Consider the following 20896-nt stretch of genomic DNA (forward strand, 5'->3'; position numbering starts at 1 on the left):
TGTAAGTTTATGTAGTGATGAGCTGCATTAGCTCCGCCCACTTGTCGCACCAGCGCTTTGAGTGACATCTGTTTTGAGGCTGCAGGTGAAATTATCCGGTTCGTCTTGAGAGTTGTTGCGACTGGCGTCTTCAAGTAACTAGAATGGAACGGTCGAATTAGACTCCAGGAAGTGATCTTCAACAGGTAAACCACTTTACTGACTTTTTGAGGAGGAAGAAGATGTATGTAACAAATATTTAGTAAGTAAACACTGCATAGCCGAACTTCTCTATGAAACTCGGCGTCCGATAACGTTAAACCGTCAGACCGTCATACGTCGGAAACTAAATCGTATCAGGGTTGTTATTATACGTATGATGCTCCCGAAGTTTTTTGAACTTGGGGAACAGTATGTATATGCTACTTGACTTTTAATCAGTGCAGAAGTAGGTTAGTGAAGTTCTTTACAATGCGTAGCCTCCTCGCGCGCATAAATGAAAATGTTAAACTGATGCAAGCAACTGATGGATTAGTGCGATTAGATTATCTTTTTGGCAGAAAGACCAAAAAAATATTTGACTCGTCTTTCTCATAAAATTCGTCGTTCTCTCCATTTATTAGTCACTCATCCTCCCTAATAACCAACTAATAGGATGTAATGAGTTTAATCAACATGGGCTATAAACTGAATGTCTGATGCCACAGCAAAGTGACTGATAGAAACTAACAAGTGTGCATGCTGTGTGCACTCACTGAAAAGTATGGCGGTGAAAAGATCTTGCACTAGCACATGAAATCGGACACTATTAATCTAATGACAAAATGTTTTGTGGTGAATTTTTCAGTGATCTATTTAGTGCATGTGAATGTCGCTATACTGTCTAAATATCAACGTGTTGTATTTACAGAGACTTTTGCATTGTTGATGGGATTTGGTGCCTCTAGTGCTTTCTTTCATCAGATATATATATATATATATATATATATATATATATATATATATATATATATATATATATATATAATTTTTTTTTTTTTGTGTGTGTGTGTGTGTGTGTGTGTGTGTGCATTATTGAACACAAACTCCTCCATTTCACAATCACTGATGCAACTGATGGAAATTTAGTCGTAGCAATTGCTGTTAATCAGCGCACCCTGTCTGTCCCTTTCCATCCTGCTTGTGAGATGTGCATGGTGTGAAGGTGTCATGTGACCGTTAAATGGGATAAACAAGGTTCCACTATGTATGTTCAACAGCTTTTATTTGCCTAACAAATTGAACCACATGTCATGGCATGCTTACTTTGATAATAACTAGGACTTTAGGTGAGTCGTCATTATACTTGAAAAGCTGCTCCTTTGAAGACCACTTGCTCTACAGGAATAGCAGTTGTTTTAGGATGCATCAGTAAGCTTGGTGTGTCCTGTACTGCTTAGGGCCTTGCAAGTTTCATGATGTTCATGACACCCATGGCAAACTTCTCATCCACACCCAGTTGATTAAGCAGTGACTAAAGAATAAAGTGTGGAATTTGCATGGTTGCAGATCAGCAAACAGTAGTACCTTAATAATGTAGTAAATATTTTGGATTTGACACTTTTTTTGAGTGAATGCGTTTGTAAATGAGAAATTATGTGAGAATGACTAATACTTTAGAGTGATTTATAATTTATGTCATATTTATTTCATAACATGTATTAATTCTAGACATGATGCCATACCATGAATATGCATAATGATATGATACATTTGGGTTAATTAATCAGACAATTGAAAGTGTGATAATTGGTTTGTGATAAGAAAAAAAATGCATGTATCATTGGTTACTACTAGTTATTTTCATCAATAGAAACTAGTTGGCAACACATCAGCATATATTCTGTAATAGTTTGTTCATTTTTATTTTAATTTTATAAATAAAATGCATTTGTCTGAAGGTCATAGTCATAATCATGCCTTATATTACAGTTTCTGATACAGTCTGTGAAAACAAATTTCCACTTCTGAGGACAATAAAAAAATGAATCTGAATCTGAGTCATAACAAATCAAAGATCAGAGTTTAGTTTTGTTTAATCTATAGCTAACATTAAGAAACACTCAAAAACTTTAAACAAAATAAGTAAATGTGTTCTAGCAGTGTTTCCAAAGAAGTGATTTTTTCTTTTCTTTCCTTTTTTTTTTCCACTTTTTAACATGCATTATTTCCAGAAACATTTGTTTTTATTTATTTATTTAGGTAACAGCCATAATTGTTCATACTGAGAATTTATTTCCAGTACTTTTACCCACAGTATTTTATATTGCAAGTAATATGCTCTCCGTTACAAACACTTTTAAGTGTAGGGAAAATAAGAGGTGCAGCACTGAACGTGTACTGGAAAACGACAACACACAAACCATGCTGTATTTGATAAAGTGTTTACTAGTCAAAAACAGGACAAAAACTTTTCACAAAAGAATGGGGAAAAGGAAAAAGAATGACACTGTGCCAAATCAAAGAAATAAACAAAATCTAACCAATCTTACTATGAAAAAAAAAAAAAAAACAGAAAACCTTATTATCTAACTCAAGCATAAATATTCACAGAAAAAAACCCTAAATTAAATGAAAAGAAAAATCTTCAGTGTCAAATCTTTAGTGCCCTAAATAAAACTACTCTTACTACCAACCAAAAATGGTGGCACGAGACACTAAACTTGTTTTATACACAGTTGAAAAAACTCAGTAGGGCACATGTATAATCACGTGATATTTTACCTCTTCTTTTTCTCTTTCCCCATTAAGTAACTTGTATCCGATACTAAACATTCTGAGTATTGGCCGATACCGATACCAATCCGATACTTTTTTAAAATGAATGTAGTATTTCTATACTTTGTATGTTGACCTGATCATCACTTTGCGTGTTGAACACAATCAACTAAATATAGATAACTTCATTATAAAGAAAAAAAAAACAAATGAAAAAATATATAATCATATATCACAAAAATACTGTTATAAATTAGGTTAGTGGATAATTCAGCAGCAAAAGGGTACTGTAGAAAAATCATGAGTGCACAATAATTTTACTAAATCTAAACATTTAGTGAAAAAACGTCTTCATAATGTGCGAGCACAGATTTTAATAGTCCACATATACACATGAAAAGCAAGCCATATCAACTACACGCTGCACCTGACTGAGGGAGAGTTGAAAGCTCCTGTTTCTGGATTGTGAATGTCATCAGATTGGCTCTTAGGTTCATGTGCAAAGCATCATCCCTCACAAAGGTTGAATTGTTAGTGTTTTGCTGGAGCTTGGATCTGAGGCCAAGCAGTTGCATTACAGCTGGAATGTGCAGACTCACTCTTCAACCCAAAAGAATGGGTTTCTTATGGTCCATTTGAAACAAATACATATTTGTGTCATCAATCTTGACAAGTAGAATTTTTCTGGATGAGGTTCAATTTGTACATTCTATAATCAAGTTTAATTTGAAATGTGGTTAGTGATCTAAGGCTGCTATTTGGCCGGCTGTCAATGGCACACAGTCAACAAGAATTCAAGTCATGTTTTGATGACTATCTTATTCATTCCTTTGTTTGTTTATTGGATTATGTGTTTATTAAACTATATCAGTGTTCGATGATGAAAGGAGTTGGAATTATTTGTCTCACTTGCAGATAGGGCAGTTTTTGGGAAACGTTTTTGGAAACAGTCAGTGTTTGTTTGAAGTTAGTTGCGCAGAAATGACACAGCTCACCGAAGGAAGTACAGTAAATCACATTTTAGAATAATAGTATGGGAATGAAAAGTGAATATTATTTATTTATTTATTTATTTATATATTGGTTTACACTACTGCTTAAAAGTTTGGAGTTGGTAAGATTTTGTAATGTTTTTAAAAGCAGTCTTGTATCCTCTCCAAGGCTGTATTTATTTGATTAGAAATACATTCAGCAATATTTTTTGGGAAACCATAATACATTTCTTTTTTTTAGAATTGCTTGAATGAATAGAATGATTTTTGTATTTATTTATTGTTTAACGTCATCATTGTCTTTACTGTTGCTTTTTAATCATTTTAATTCCTCCTTCCTGAATTAATTTCTTGAAACTAGGCTGGGAAGGCTTGGAACATTGCCCATGAGTTCCATAGACAACTTTTATAGTACAGTATAGTTTACAGTAGTACAGTACCCTTCTCTCTTTGGTGTTCCAACAGAAAGAAAGTCATGCAGGTTTGGAACCACATGAGGGTGTTTTAAATGATTTTTATTTTAGTGAACTGTTCCTTTAAGGAAGTAGCGCTTTGTTTTGTTTTGTTTATGCAATAAGACATGACACATATCGTTATTTCTCTGACTAAATTGCTATATTTAGTTTTCTCATCAGCACAGTCTTAATTAGGTCAGAATACCCTTGACCCTTATGTCTAGATACAATTTCAGTCATTGTAAGCAAGGCCACGCATCAGACCTGCTGTAGCGTGTTTCACTTTCACACAAAACAGCCTGGTGCAGTTCCTCTGAACTGATAGCTGTGAGGAGCTCGGCTGCAGCCCATTGGCTGATGAGGTGCTTTTGGTTTGTGGTTTTTATTCTAAAATCGGATGCACCCACAGAAGCACGTGGTAAGGGCTTCCGCTAGCTTGGTTTTGCGCTGCTCTTCAAAATGAGTGAAAATCAGCCAAGCAGGGTCCCACAGGGATAGAAAGCAGTGTGGTGCAGAGCTAAACAACATGTAGATTGTAACGTACACTCTTCTTGGATGCTTAGTGAACGTGAATTTTTTTAAAATATTGTTCCGTTAAACAAGCACAAAATTGTAGGTCCTTGACTTTCTTTGACCAGGCAGCAAAAATATATATTTTTTTCTTTTAAAAGAAATTTATTAAAGCAAGGATGCATTAAATTAATCAAAAGTTAAAGTATTATTTTTATAATGTTGCAATAGATTTATGATTTTTTTCTGATTTCCAATTTTTTGTAAGTTTCTATTCTTTAAAGATCCTGAAAATAAAATATATCACAGTTTCCACAAAAATATTAAGCAGCACATCTGTTTTCAGCATTATTATTAATAAAAAGAATGTTTTCTTGAGCAGCAAATCAGTGTATTAGAATGATTTATGAAAGATCATATGACACTGAAGATGACTGCTGAAAATTCAGCTTTTTCACCACAAGAGTCAATTACATTTTAAAAGTACTTTCAAATTGAAAACCGTTGTTTTAAGTTTTGATCAAATAAATGCAGCTTAGGTGAGTATTAAAAAAATCGAACCAAAACCATGTGTGGTTTGAAATCTGCTTCAAATTAGAATTTTATTCATTGTGTCTCAGTTTCATTGGTCAGCTCAGATTCATGGTAGTTTTACATTGGTCGAGACATGACGCAAATGTAACATAATACAAAGTGCATTATATATTTAAGAATTGACTGCACCTTTAACATGCAGTTTCACACACTTCTCCCATTACTGAAAATCCATAGTGAAGGAGTTGACTTCTTAAAAAAAAAAAAAAAAAAACCTGAAATACCATAAAAATCAATACATAATTTCCAGTTGTCCATCTCTCTTTCCACACTAACAGTGACTTTCAGATGTTGTATGAGAAAGTCTGTAGGCACCTAGACACTGATGTACTGTAGATGCACATGTATGTTGACTTACTCTGGTAAGTGGAAGTTGATCTCCTGATAATAAATTTAAAATATCAATTTAAATATACTTCTAAATGAGTATCACTTCTGCTGTGGAACTTTAAATGTGTTCCCAACATTTCTCCTTTTTTTTTTTTTTTTTTTACAAGGTCGAGTTAAACACCTGCTAATGAAAAGGGGAAGTGAAGAGCGCTCTCTTACTCACTAACTCCAAATGAAGTCAAGAGGAAATCTGGTCATGGTATAAGATGGGGTTGGGGGTGGACTGGGTGTTTGTGTGTCTGTCATGGTGAACCGCTGTACGTGATGCTTCATTTTGACTCGGCTGAGTCACGTCCTGACACGAACACCAAGTGGTACAGTAAATCGCTGTTAATCATTGTGCTAAAATGTGAAGGGAGAAACCCTTAGTTTCCCAAACAAGAGCGATTTTGATCTTGTAAGGGGAGGGGGGTTCATCATGGGTGAATGCTCTCACCCTCATTTGCTTTCAAAACTTTACTTACACTCACTCCCATACATTTCTCTGATAGGAAGCTGTCTTTGCTTTTGTTTGAACAGCAATGGATGCTGATGGCTAATATTAGATGAATGACTCCTGCTGTAGCACATCAGACTGACCTGATATAGCTCTTAATGTCAAACAAAGTCTGCAGTTCTTCCTTTCATTTAAGCAGAAACCCACTGAGGTCTGATCAAATGTCTGCTGTCTGTTAAAGATAGGGAAGTGCGGCAATTACGTTCGTGTTTGCACTCGCATACTAGAGGGGCCAAAGAGAAGGGGCAGATACAGGAATAGAGCCTGAGATGATAGACACACAGAAATATGCTAAAGCATGTGTGGCACATCAGTAATAACGGTTTAATTTAATTTGCAAAGATTATGGTGCTCTGGTGAACAGTGCTGGTGTAATGCAGCCGCAGGGGGCCGACTGCACCTTAAACTGCACCTGTATTCGCCACAAAAATCTGTCATGCAGAGCCTTTTGTTAATAGGTTGGGTTACACTTTATTTTGATTAGTTCACTTTCTACTAACTGTAAGTAACTTTAGCAACTGCATGTCGATTAACTCTCATTAGAGCATTTGAAGACTGTTAGGTTAGGGTTAGTAGTATAAGTTGCTGTACTTGCAAAGTTACTTATAGTCAGTAGAATGTCTGTTGAGCGACCATCAAAATAAAGTCTACTAATAATTTAGTGACAGCAAGTTTACATGTAGTTGCAAAGTTATTTATAAGTAGTTGAATGTCTAAAGTGGACAATCAAAATAAAGTGTTAGGTTGCTGCGCATCAGAAAATTGGGGAAAATATGCTGGAACTTTTGATTTGTAAGGAGTAAATTGGCTCAAAGGTCAGAAAAAGATGCAAAACATACATTGTATTGTCTATTCAAAGTAGCTGAGACATCAGAGTGTTCTCCCCAGAGAATGTCTCATTGCTTATCAGTTTCATTATGATTTAGTTTCTTCCAGAGAATAGAGCTGTGATATGGTGACTGAGTAAGGAATGCTTTCGCCATCAGATAATGCATCAGAATTTGTGTACACTTGTAAAAAATCTTACGTTTCAGTTTACGACCAAGGGTTCAGAGTTCATTCAGAATTCAGCAAGATGCATAAATTGATCAAAAGTGTCAGTAGTTTTCTATTTGAAACAAATGCTTTTCTTTTGGACTTTCTGTTAATCGAAGAATCTTGAAAAAAAAAATACTGTTTCCACAGAAATAATAAGCAGCACTACTGTTTTCAACACTGATAGTAATAAGAAATGTTTCTTGAGCATCAAATCTGCACGTCATGACTATGAATACATGAGATTTTAAAATCTCTTAAATAGAAAACAGTTCTTTTAAATTGTATTTTTAATCAAATAAATGCAGCCTTGGTGAGCATAAGAGATTTCTTTCAAAAACATTATAATAATCAAACAATGGGCCAGTCAGCTTTGATCTCCAAACTCAGTTCAACATCATAGAAATGTCATTGTGAATTTCTTTATTTGCTACTATATTTGGGTGGTTGCTAGGCAGTTACTACATTGCTCTTCATTTTATAATCTGTCCAAGAGCTGTTGACACAGGTTATGTTCCTCTGTTGTTTCCTCTTTTTTTTTATGTAATTGTTGGTCTAAGTAGTTCAATGAAAATTAAGTCAAAATGTATGCACCCAAACGTCATTCCAAACCTGAATGACTTTCTTCTGTACAAAACAAAACAACTGAACTGTTTGTACTGAACAAAAAAAAAAAAGGTATTTTAAAGAAATATCACCAAACCATTTTGGTGACCATTGACCTCCATTGTATGGTGGGAACAAAAAAAAAACACAGACATTTCTCCATGAGCTTTGTGAACTATCCCATTGAGATACAGACAGAGAAATGTTCTCAGAGCTATTACATTAATAAACCCATGAATATATGAATCTAGTATGGAATTAGTAGCTACCGTTCATAAGTGCTTGCACATTTAATGCAATACGGTTAAGTGTTCCTTTAATTTCAGGATTTTTGTGATTTCAAACTGTCTTATGTATAGCCTATTATAAGCATTTTATCAGCCATCTGCAGCCCTGCTCTTGGTATTTATAACGTTTGACCATTAATCACTGTGCCACAATCTGTGATCCAGCTACACAGTTAATGCGTATGTGCTGCAGCCATTCAGAAGACTATCAGCTCAGTTAAGCACTAATGAACACAAGCTTCAGTCATGTGCTGTGAAATCTTCACAGCCACTGTCCACAAGGTTTAAAAAAAGATATGGTTTATTTCACCTCTCTGAAACAAGATGGTTTGTGATTGCACATAGAAGCATGATGCTCGCCACAGGACACAAATGTGCCATTATGGTGACAGCCACCACAGCTGCAGATCACTCTTGCATGAATTGTGTTTTATTGTTGACATTTGTGAAGATTTTTAAAGACAATAAATGGGCATTAAAGGTAGCTGTGTGAAAGTAACAGTGGTCAATGTAATTTAAAAATTATAAATTTGCAAGTGTGTTTAATAACATGTTTTTTGTGTATTGTATGAATCTGCGTTTAAATAAACTATAACCAACATTTGAGCAAACAAGTCAACAAGAAACCCTTTTTGCAGCTGAGTAGAAAGTAGAAAAAATGCAGTGTGGTGAGCAGTGTTACAGTGTTATCCACTACAAGTAACACAAGTTGCTTAATCAGATTGCTTTTCTAAAGTAAAGTAACACATTACTTTTTAATTTACAATGAAATATCACAAGTTACCTTTGCATATAAGAAACGCAGGTTATTTTGTTTCCCATGTATTTACCTACAGCTCTCATGTTGTTATTTTGAGAGAATTCAGGAGTAAGTGCAGAGCGTTGTGTGTGAATATGAAGTTACTGTAGTTCTAGACTAAATATGAACATAGTTACTCATCTCACCTGCACATATACAAATATAATTTGTTACTTTTTTTTAAGAAGTAACGCAATATTGTAATCCATTACTTTTAAAAGTAACTTTCCACAACACTGGCAGTGAGGGATGTTCAAACTTTTTCAGTGGACAAAAATGGCATAAATTTTAACACGAGTTAAAAATGATGTGTGGTTTACATTTTACAAAGTCTATCACTCACAGCCCCATTTTCATAAGTGTCAAATTCTGTGTATACCCTGACTATAGCCTGCATGACCAGTGACGTCAGCAGAAATCAGCCCCTTTATAAAGATGTAGTACATTCTGTGAAAATATAACTTTTCTATCTTTAATATTGACTGAATAAGGCCACGGCAAAAAAATGAAATCATAGTGAAATTAATGGTTGAAATCAAACGTTGATGCTTGATATCTCATAATCAGGTTTTGAGACTTTAGCCTGAATTTCACAGACAGGGTCACAAATTAGAACTGTGCTGGTTTGTAGGGTACAAAATTGGTACAGATCAATGTGACTCAATCTGAATACTACTAATATTAAATGCATAAAAATATTAACCAAGATATATATTTTTCTTCTAATAATTCACAGTAAAACAAATCAAGTGTTTAATGAAAAAGAAAATAATAAATTTATTTTGCAATATAATTGTTAAAATTACAATGGTCTTAATTTCTTCATTTTTTAAACGTTAAACCAATTTTGCCACAATGAGCCCCTAAAGATTCTCTTTTATTGACAGCAGTTTGGTTTCCAAGTATTTCTCATGACAAGTTTGGTTGCATTCTCAAAAGCATATTATACAGTAAGTGACCGAGTCACTCTGAGACACCATTTTATCACAGCCTTGGTTATATTTTTTATCATCACAAAACTTGGTTTTGTTAATCGTGCAGTCCTAATTCTATTTTATTTTTAGTGTTGTGTTATATTTTATTTGTAAAAAGAAGCCAAAAAAATTATTCACTTTAGATCATAAAACTACATGAAGGAAGTACGTTTATGGCTGAATGGACACATTTATCTTTGTACGTGCCATGACAAGTTTGTTTTTATCTGATGTGCTATCAATGCTGTGGGTGTGAAAGAAGAGTTGAAATAGCGTCTAAAACTCTATTCTCTCCCGTTCTCGTCTCATAGCGGCCTCTACAGGAATGGAGAACGGAGGCTCAATGAAGTTGCTAGACTACGGGGAGGCATCATGGGAGAATGCCGAGAAGAACCGGTACATCTTGTGCCGTTTCATCAACCCCAACAAGCTGACCTCATATCTGCGCCAATGCAAGGTCATCGACGAACAAGACGAAGACGAGGTGCTCAACTCTCGCCTGCTGGAGTCCAAAGTCAGCCGTGCAGGTACAGTATTATTCAATGCTTCCGTGTCTGCTTAAGCATACACTGTAGAATTGTTGATGATGTGATACGGATCTGCCCAAGGTTGGTCTTGCTCTCCAATCGTATTGCAGGGACATCAACATTCCTAGATGCTGGTGACAGAAAATACTAAACACTGGAATATGGAAATGCAAATTCAATGCTGAAAAAATGTTACATGCAAATCACATCATCAATCAGTTACTCGGTCACCCCATCTTTCACTCTGTTTTTCCAAGTGGTGTAATGTGATGATGGATGGACGCTTTTAATCCCGTGAGCTGACGCTGTAGATTTTCTTTCCTATCGACTCCTTCCTGAACCTTCCTAACATTTTTCAGCTTCTGAACAGCCACAGGCAAAACGGATGACAGGGATTTCGTCCGAGCAGCTTGCTGAAGTCTGCACTGTTTGTTTTTTCACAAACCAGCAAAAACGTTTGTTTACCACGGCTGGGATTTTCACAGCCCCCTAATGATTCTCTTTTCCTTCTGGGACTGACACTTTGGCACATAATACAGAAGATCATCTTTTTGTGCCAGAGCTTTCTCTAGGGAGTTAAAATACAATGCACTGCTTTCATCAAAGACAAATCTGGATCTTCCTGCTACAGCAACACTACAGAGTTTAATACCAGATGCAATTTGATCTGTCCACGCCAGGGTCAACATTTCTATGAGATGCAACACAATCAATCACAAATCACAGCCAATCAGAAGAGCGTGTGGGCGGAGCTTTTTACTCACCCTCAGGCCATTTTTTTTCTTCAGTAGAAGAGAATGAGATCATTCAAACAGAATGAGATCACTATAACATTCGTTTAGAAAAGAGATTGCCAAAGTAGATTTCCATTTCATTCTGATCTTAATATTTGAAATATATTAAGTATGTACAGTATATATTGGTGAAAAGTGTCTTATTTAGCTGAAATTCATGATTTGTTGTTGTCTAAATTAATTTCTGTTACTATCAAACTCTGTTACCAAGATAGAGAGAGTATGTTACAGAACTGACAGTCATACACAGAGAAGCACACACACTCTCACACATACACAACCATGACTCAGTTCTGTCAACACTGTCACTCTACCTTGGTAACAGAGCTTGACAATACCAGAATTGACACTTGGCATGATTCTATCTGACAAGAAATCATTATTTTCAGCTATACTGTATAAATTTAAATTAAATTAAATTTTAAATTAAATTTTAAATACATTTTAAATTTAATTTTAAATTTAATTTTAAATAATTTTTTTTAAATTAAATTAAATTACATTTATGCATTTAGCAGACGCTTTTATCCCAAGCGACTTACAGTGCATTCAGTCTATCAATTTGTACCTATAATGTGTTCACAGGGAATCGAACACCCAACCTTGTGCTTGATAGCACAATGCTCTACCAGTTGAGCTATAGGAACACTAAGACACTTTAAATTATATAGTGATCCAATACAACTAATGTTTATAATATAATTATAATATATTTATAAATGTGTATATACGGTTAGTTAATTTTATACAGTTAGTCTTGTCAGCTAACTACTGTAAAATTAGATGGCATTTTAGCCCAAATTGAAAAATGGACCAAAAATAATGTATATGAAATGACAAAATAATCAGTGAATTTAGTATTTTAAAAAAATGATGATGATGTTTCATCCTGATCACATTAACATGTCCTATTCAAAGTTATCTAAAGGTCACATCAGGTAGAAATAAGCTTTTTTCAGTTAGACAAGAGTAATGCTTCACTGTTTTGTTTCAGGTCGGTTGTTGGATATACTGCACACGAAGGGAGAGCGAGGCTATGTGGTTTTTCTAGAGAGTCTAGAGTTGTACTACCCAGACCTCTACAAACTCGTTACTGGGAAGGAGCCTACACGCAGATGTTCCACTATAGTCGGTGAGCCACTTTTAAATTAATTCTGCCCATACACCGTATTTTCGGACTATAAGTTGCTCTTTTTTTCATAGTTTGGCTGGTCCTGCGACTTATAGTCAGGTGCGACTTATTTATCAAAATATTAATTTGACATGAACCAAGAGAAATTAACCAAGAGAAAACATTACCGTCTACAGCCGCGAGAGGGCGCTCTATGCTGCTCAGTGCTCCTGTAGGCTACCCCTGAGCAGCGTAGAGCGCCCCCTCGCGGCTGTAGACGTAATGTTTTCTCTTGGTTCTTGGTTCTAAATAAATGTGACTTATAGTCCAGTGCAACTTATATATGTTTTTTTCCTCATCATGATGTATTTGGACTGATGCGACTTATACTCAGGTGCGACTTACAGTCCGAAAAATACGGTAAATGACCTACATGCATGCCTTAAAATGTTTTGCCTTCCACCGGCTTCCCATATGAGATGAGCATCTGCTATAAATCCCCTTTCAGATTCGTACAGTATTGCACTGTGGTGCTACTATTGTACACTAATGGTATACTATGGTACACTAATACCATGGTATCAGATGGTGTTACATGATTACGATACATATATATCATGATATTTGCATGTATTCTAATGGTACTTTTTTGTGCAGTAGTGTTGAATTTGACTGTATTTTGTCCCCTTCCTGTAGTGGAGGAGGGCCAGGAAGGCCTAATCCAGTTTTTAATGAATGAAGTCATAAAGCTTCAGCAGCAGTCCAGGGCTAAAGAAGTGCAGCGGGTGGACATCATGACCAAATGCCGCACGCTAGAAGATGAGCACAAGAAGCTACGACTGGCCAACCAGGAGCTGCACACCTTCCAGGAACGCTACAATAAGATGAAAGAAGAGCGTAATAACTATAGCGATGAACTTATTAAGGTGAAGGATGACAACTATCAGCTGGCTATGCGTTTTGCCCAGCTCAGCGAGGAGAAGAATATGGCTGTGATGAGGAGCCGAGACCTTCAGCTAGAGGTTAGAGGGCTTCTGCATGCATTGCAGGACAATCCAAGTCCTTCTATATTTGCTGCTAACAGTGATGGGTCACTTGTATTTACACAAATGATTTGACTACGTGGGATACAAATGTTGACTGCTGTCTCTCCATTTCCTCTAGATTGACCAACTAAAGCACAAGTTGAACAAGGTGGAGGAGGAGTGCAAAATGGAGAGGAGGCAGTCTCTGAAATTGAAGAATGACATTGAGAACCGACCTCGGAAAGAGCAGATATTTGAGCTGGAGAGAGAGAATGAGGTCTTGAAGATCAAACTCCAGGAGTTGCAGTCCATCATACAGGTGAAGATGCTTTTTGCATAACAGTAAAAAGCAGACAGTGAAAAGCAAACAGTTGGGAAAGGTTGCTCAAAGTCAGAGATTTCAGAGTTGTTTTGTATGCTTGTTTTGTTTCTTTTTATGCATAGCCCGGGCCTCTACCTGATTCAGACAAGGCCATCTTGGATATCCTGGAGCATGACCGACAGGAGGCTCTAGAGGATCGTCAGGAGCTAGTCAACAGACTCTATAACCTGCATGAAGAGGTCCGACAGGCTGAGGAGCTCCGGGACAAGGTCAGGACCAGCCTTATACCTTCAACAATCATTTTAGCCTTGAGCTCCTTTCCAAACAGTGTATAGCACCTACAAATGTTGGGTAAATACATCAATTTTTAATTACTAATGGAGCTAATTGTTGCTTTGAAAAAAAAAAAAAAAACTCACGATTCTTTTTTTCTTAAATGGTCTAATATCAAGATTAAATATATTACAGCTCTAAGTTTGGTGTTAGTAAGCCTTTTTTGTTTGTTTTACTTAACTTAATAAAGAAAAAAGAAAATATATAAAAAATAAATTCATAAAACTGTCATCAAACATCCTGAAGAAGAAAAAAAAAAACATGGTTTCCACAAAAAATATTAAACGGCACAATTCTTTTCAACAATTATAACAACAAGAAATGTTTCTTGAGCAGCAAACCAGCACATAAAATGATTTCTGAAATATTATGTGATGCTGAAGACCGAGTAAAGATGCTGAAAAGTCAGCTTTGTTATAGGAATAAATGAAATTTTAACATATATCTAAATAGAAATCAGTTATTTAAAATGTCAATATTCACAATGTTGCTATATACATGCAGACTTGTTGAGCAAAATACACTTATTTTATTTCAAGAACATAAAAAAAAATCTTACCCAAACTTTTGAACTGTAGTGTTTCTGATAGTATCTTCTTCTTAATAAGTCTTTTTTTTTTGTCTTTGTGTTTTAAACTATCCTGTCCTGTTCTTGCTATGAAAATAGCCTTTGGTGTTGAAATGACACTAAAAAAGAGGAACAATTTAGCATTTAAAGAAATCATGAAGGTAGGCCTTATTCATGTGCAAGCTAGATGCATTGCAACAAGTTATTAACTTATCTGCAAGTAATGCAATACATTTTGCCAAAATGAGTCATCTTAGATGGCAGCATAAGTTTGCTGCCTGTTGTTTGAAACAGTCTTTCTGCTATAAGTGCACTGACTGTAAAGTGCACGAAAAGGCTATATAAGTAGATCGATCACTTTTGGCAGAGACCTTAAGTGTCAGGTCATATTTGTCAATTTTGATCACATTTTCAATGTTCAAATGTCCTCATAATAAACATGCCAAATGTGATATTACATTGGCCTCATGGGGACTAAGTGTATTTAATATGGTCTCAGCATGAGGGTTTTTAGTTGACAGCTAGAAATAATGAAGTGTAGGCAAAGGTTTTTTTCTCTTGTCACACTTGAACGAGAGGTGACAGAGGCTGATGAGGACTGGCTGCTCTAAGTGGTCCCTTCTGCAATGTGCTGGGGCTCTAATTAGAAGCGCATCTGAAGTGACGTGTGAAAAGTGTCAGAATTCAGGCTAAGACAGGAAGGAGGGGGGGAGGGGTGGCGGCAGTGACTTCTTATCACATTCAGCCCTCTTTCGGAGCTTGCAACAAATGTGCATTTTAGAGTGTTGACGGCCTACTTCAGCCGCAAAAGAATAAAAGAACATTTTAGTTTAGTCTTGTATAGCTTACTAGTATCTCTCTTAACACTTCAAGAAAGTTTAATATGTGCGGAATGCTTGTCAAAGCCAGACATCCCACATTCCCAAATATATGTTAGTGTTTGTTTGTTTAATGACATGGAAAGTAATCCTTGTTTTTGAAAGTGTTGGGGTGCTATGGAAATTTCTGCTTCAACAAAATGAAAATGAATGCTTTAGCAGAGCATTTTCTCTGTAAATGATGAAGCTTTGTCTCTTCGACATGCCGTCAGCAAGGTTTGAGTCACATGAAACCGTTAAGTGTGGAATGAGGGGTTGGTATTAATAAAGTGCTGAAAAAAAAAAAAACTACAAACTGTTGCTTTTAAATCTTTTGACAGTAAGGGTTTTTCTCAGGGTCATGTGATCCAGTTTTGAGTTGTGCTATTTTGCTCTTTATTCTGTTGATGGGTTTAACGTTTAATCTTCTGATGCACAGTATCTGGAAGAGAAGGAGGACCTTGAATTGAAGTGCTCCACTCTGGTGAAGGACTGCGAAATGTACAAGAACCGCATGAATACGGTCATGGTGCAGCTGGAAGAGCTGGAACGTGAGCGGGACCAGGTTGAGTACTAATGTTCCTACTGATGGCTTTGGATTAGTTCATTTCCTGTTTCTTTAAAGGGGCTGTCGGTATAGTATAGTCTTTCTCGGTCCCACAGGCTTTCAAGTCAAGAGATGATGCACAACACCTCGTGTCTCAATGTCTGATTGACAAAGACAAGTACCGCAAGCAAATCCGGGAGCTGGAAGAGAAGAGCGATGAGCTTCAAATAGAAATCGTACGCAAAGAAGCCAAGATAGTCAACCTAGAGTGCAAACTGAGACGGATGGCCAAAGAAAATGGTTTGGATCAGGTGAGAAATTATCTGTGTGATTGAAAAGTTGAGTGTTTTTCCTCTTTTAAATTAGGTAATATATATGCAGTTTATAACAGTTTATCACCATATCAGTTATAGGCTGGTTGGCTGGCACCATTGGGGATTTTTCTTTATTTTATCATGGTGTTTTCCCCTCAGAGTCTGCCACGGGACATTACTCCACTAATTATAGCTCAGCACTTCGGGCAACCTGAAGGAAATACAGGAGGACCTTCAGAGGACTCTGGAGAAGACACTGTTGATGATCAAGAGCCTAAGCTTCAACGCAGATGTAACCTTAAGGGCAGAGTGAGTACAAACTTGAAGCTGTTTTCTTTTTTTTTTATCTCTCATTGTGTATTATTGTTCAAGAATATGTCTATCATTCTCAATTATTAGATCAATCGACCAAAATCTCCAGCTGCTGGACCCAAAAGTCCTCTATTCCAAGGTAGAATGTTTATTTAAAGATGGTGCTCGGTGCCAACTTGCAGTTAAAACGTAGTTATTGTGTGGTAATGTTCACCGAATGTGTGCAAAAAGAATTTCCTGTGAGCTTGGTTTCCTTTCTTTTCATCTCTCATTATATAGCCATGCCTTTCAGCAATGGAGATCTGTTAGAACCTGCTGCCACTGACAACACAGGTCTACACAGTGCTAGTGCAGTGATTTCTCCCGCAGACATCTGCTGTAAAAATGTAGGCTTTAATGCATTATCATCTGATTTGTCTATTTCTCCAAGTTGCTTTAATTTGAAGGCAAATGGTGTGTATGTGCTTGTGTCTCTTCAGCTGCGGTGCCGTAATGACAGTATCATGTCCACCGTGCCGGAGCCTCCAGACCAGAACTCCATTGTCAGGAGAATCAAGGAGAACTCAAACTCTCAATACAAATTGTAATTAAAATCAGAGCTGCCATAGACAGTGATAAAAGAAAACGAGTAGACTCTCCATTAGAATTTCTTGCCATTAGTCTTAGATGCAGACTTGGAAGAAATCAATAAAATAAACACTAACAATAATAATGTAAACTACATAGTATAATATTAACATTAGTTTACCTTACATTCAGTACACCTTCAATAAAAAAATGTGTTTGTACCTAAGGCTTTATATATTATTTTTAGTGTAAAACAACAGTAATTGTTAAGAGTTTTGTGTCTGGTTTGTATAACACAAACTGTGGTATTTGCTTTTTAAAATAGTAGCCTAATTATTTTGAAACTGGTGTACTTGTAACAAAAAGTTAAATGGATATTGTTACATATTTATTGATTATTTAGAATGCATTTCCACAAAAACACCAGTTGTTAGCTATAGTAAAGTCTTAGTAAATTGTTGCTGGCATTTTAGAGTCAAATTGACTGTGCTGTATCTCTCTTTCAGTATTCTCCCTTCAGAATCTGTAGATACTGACAGTGGAGACAATGCTGATATGGGTATGAACATGCATAAATCATTTATTCTGCCCACTCACCGCTGAATCAAACCCTTAAGTCTTGTAAAATTGTCTCTTTCTTTACTATAGATGACCATGACTTAGACATGTCCTCCTACGGGCCTTCATCCATCCATTCATCTTCATCTTCCCACCAGTCTGAGTCAATGGACTCGTATGATCTGGAGCAAGTCAACAACATTTTCAGGAAATTCTCTTTGGAGAGGTATTTTGTTTTTTGTTTTATTTAAAATCCAAACTTGAGGGAAAAAAGTCAGTCTTTGTCATCTCAATTCATCCTCATTGTGTACTTCTGTATTATCGCCCCTCTTTGATCTGTGCATGTGTCCGTTTTCATTCCAGACCGTTTCGTCCTTCACTGACCTCAGGCCCTCCGCAAAACCCAATGCGGCCAGTTCAGAGCCTTTTACTCTCTGGAGAAAACCTTCTGTCGGACGTCACTCTGATTGGTGGAAATGATAGTGGCATCTTTGTGTCCTCTGTCCAGTCTGGTTCTGATACAGAACGGGCCGGAGTTAAAGTTGGACATCATCTTCTACTGGTGGGATTGAACTCCTGCATATGTTCCACAATGTGTATATATACAAATAATAATAAAATAAATAAAAAAAACCTTTGTAGTAGTAATAATCTTTTCCCATGTGGCTTCATTTATCCCTAAGTTGGAAGGCAGTGTTCGTGGAGAAGCTCAGAGTGTGGCTTTGGACACCTGCACCAAAGAGGAAGCTCACTGGACCCTGCAGAGATGCACCGGACAAGTGCATCTCCATTACAAGTCCAACTATGATGGTGAGTCCAGACCTCTCTTAAAAGGAAGATGCTTTCTTCAAAAAATCAATGTGCACAGGGGAGGTTAAAAGGTACTCTTGTTCAAAAAGTCCTACGCCACTCTGGAAGGAACCTTATAACATGTTCAGACTAGGTTTGCTGTGACGGAGTTAACATTGTTATCCAGCAACAGTGGATACTTCAGTTTTTTTTATAGTAATATAAATAATTTTATTCTGTTAGATAATAGACAATACAATAAAAGATTAAGATTTAGTTCCTAAATGAAATGCAAAGGTGCTTATTTGGCAATATTTTGGATTTTAAAAAGGCTGTTGACTTTTACCATTTATCTGAGGTGATTTTGTATTTATTTTTTTATTTTATTTTTTTACATTTGTTTCTTATTTCTATGATTCCACGGTGTTTGCTGATTTTTACTGTATTTAAAATGGTTGTTTAAATATTTTATTGTCATTTATTTATTTAATTTTACATCAAGGTTTTATTTATTTGTTTTTATACATTTAACCTTGTGTGTAAGTTATTATTTTATATTAAGCCTATAGCATGTTGTATTTTTATTTGGTTTGTTAACAAAAGTCCAACTTTACCTTAGTGGGTTATTGTTGTTCCATTTTGTTGTTTTCCATTCAAGTAGTTGACGCCAAATTGACACTAATTTGAAAGTTAATGTAAAATGCGCACATGCTTTTATAAACTATTTGAAAGTGAAGGAAAACAAGGCAAAAAGGGAAAACCCCAAGGAACCCCACCCCCTGGTGATAGTGGTATTATGGGTGTAGTCACACGTCGATTAACCAGTGTGGGAATATTTCCTCACCGTCACAACCCTAAATAGGACTGTACAGAAAAGACAGGGCTTTGATCTATAGTCTTTTTGTCTGCTTCTCTTTCTATCACACACCATCGTATTACATACACTACTTTTCTTGTTTCCAGGCTACAGGCGGCTGCTGAAGGACATTGAAGATGGCACAGTGGTATCCGGAGACTCTTTCTACATCCGTCTCAATCTGAACATCTCCAGCCAGTTGGACAGCTGCTCACTGAACGTACGATGTGACGAGGTTCTCCATGTTATGGACACCATGCACCAGGGCAAATGCGAGTGGCTGTGTGCCCGAGTGGACCCTTTCACCAACAAGGACACGGAGAGAGGCACCATACCGAGCTACTCCAGGTGAGTGACCATTATAGTGTCGGTTTCAAAACGAGTGTGAACACTGGTCTATTGCCTGATGCAGATTGTCTGTCGTGGTGTGTAGGTGAGTGTGTGGGTGTGCATTTTTATATCTTTTGACTGTGACGAGAAGCTGTAAAGTGAATTTGGTTGTCACTTCCTCCCCAGAGCCCAGCAGCTCCTCTTGGTGAAGATTCAGAAGCTGATGTGTCGAGGAGGTCGAGAGGAAGTCGACACACTGCAGAGACTCCGGGTCAGTTGCTTCTGGATTATTGGAAAAACGCGGCCCCTTTTGGCTTTCATATTTGATGATGAGTCAGAACCAATGAGACAAAATTTGAATCTCAATAAAAGTGAATGCCATTTGTTCTGCACCTTTAAGATGTATTAATGCAAATGACCTCTGTTATAATTGGCTACAGTAGTTCATGCTGTTGTTCATCAGGGTTCTTGAATACAGTCTAGGTGTTATGTGTATGGATATATATCAGATAAATCATATTCATGATGTCATGCCATAGTCAGTGGTTTATGGAATGTCACATTTTTCATAAATTATCTTCCCATGGTTTCCCTTCTAATGAATTCTCTTGCTTCTGTTTGTGCCCACAGAACACTTTACAACCTGAGGAGCCCACACCATCTCAAGACCCCAAGTCTAGTCCACGTCTGTCCAGAGCCAGTGTCTTCATCTTTCAGTTATTACAGGTAAAAGGTCCTCTTGAGTTTGCTCACTCTGCCATAGTGCTGAGGTCTTACTGCAGATAGGAAAGAGCTAAGTCTTGCTGAGATTAAAAGAGATCTTGGTGTCAGTTTGTCAGCAGGGTGGATAACAAGTACAAGAGGATGAACAGCAATGAGCGTGTCCGCATTGTCAATGGAGGAAACCCATCAACAGTTTCCAGACCAGGTTTTGAAACACTAAGGCCTGAGGGTAAGACTGCCCACCCTCATCTTTACTTGTTTTTTTCGAAGTTCGAAGGAATCTTTCCAGTGGATGCCATGTAGCCAGGCTTTGTACGGTCATGAAAATGAAACCTATTATATATATGTATTTATTTATTTTTTAGTTATGCTCTAAACTAATTAGCCTTTTTGAGCACAGTCCCAAACAATTATTTTCTAAATTGGTTAAAAGGAATGAAAAACCAATGCTTTCTTATTCACAGAACAACCATTTCTAGTGTGTTTATG

General features: G+C 36.6%; 1 protein-coding gene across 1 annotated transcript in view; it reads left to right on the forward strand.

The window, feature by feature from the left end:
- Positions 1-47: 47 nt before the first annotated feature.
- LOC127952146 (caspase recruitment domain-containing protein 11) overlaps positions 48-20896 on the forward strand; it is a 24875-nt gene continuing 4026 nt past the window's right edge. Inside the window, exons 1-20 of the mRNA XM_052550472.1 lie at positions 48-185; positions 10186-10401; positions 12190-12327; positions 13003-13328; positions 13471-13650; positions 13776-13922; positions 15851-15976; positions 16075-16269; positions 16432-16581; positions 16672-16723; positions 16864-16970; positions 17064-17167; positions 17658-17710; positions 17800-17935; positions 18073-18271; positions 18393-18519; positions 19462-19702; positions 19871-19955; positions 20315-20410; positions 20516-20636. Of these exons, the coding sequence (XP_052406432.1) occupies positions 10200-10401; positions 12190-12327; positions 13003-13328; positions 13471-13650; positions 13776-13922; positions 15851-15976; positions 16075-16269; positions 16432-16581; positions 16672-16723; positions 16864-16970; positions 17064-17167; positions 17658-17710; positions 17800-17935; positions 18073-18271; positions 18393-18519; positions 19462-19702; positions 19871-19955; positions 20315-20410; positions 20516-20636 (2785 nt within the window). The 5' untranslated portion in view covers positions 48-185; positions 10186-10199. The remainder of the gene's footprint in view (positions 186-10185; positions 10402-12189; positions 12328-13002; positions 13329-13470; positions 13651-13775; positions 13923-15850; positions 15977-16074; positions 16270-16431; positions 16582-16671; positions 16724-16863; positions 16971-17063; positions 17168-17657; positions 17711-17799; positions 17936-18072; positions 18272-18392; positions 18520-19461; positions 19703-19870; positions 19956-20314; positions 20411-20515; positions 20637-20896) is intronic.

Source organism: Carassius gibelio, chromosome A3 (genome assembly GCF_023724105.1).
Source record: "Carassius gibelio isolate Cgi1373 ecotype wild population from Czech Republic chromosome A3, carGib1.2-hapl.c, whole genome shotgun sequence".
NCBI lineage: Eukaryota > Metazoa > Chordata > Actinopteri > Cypriniformes > Cyprinidae > Carassius > Carassius gibelio.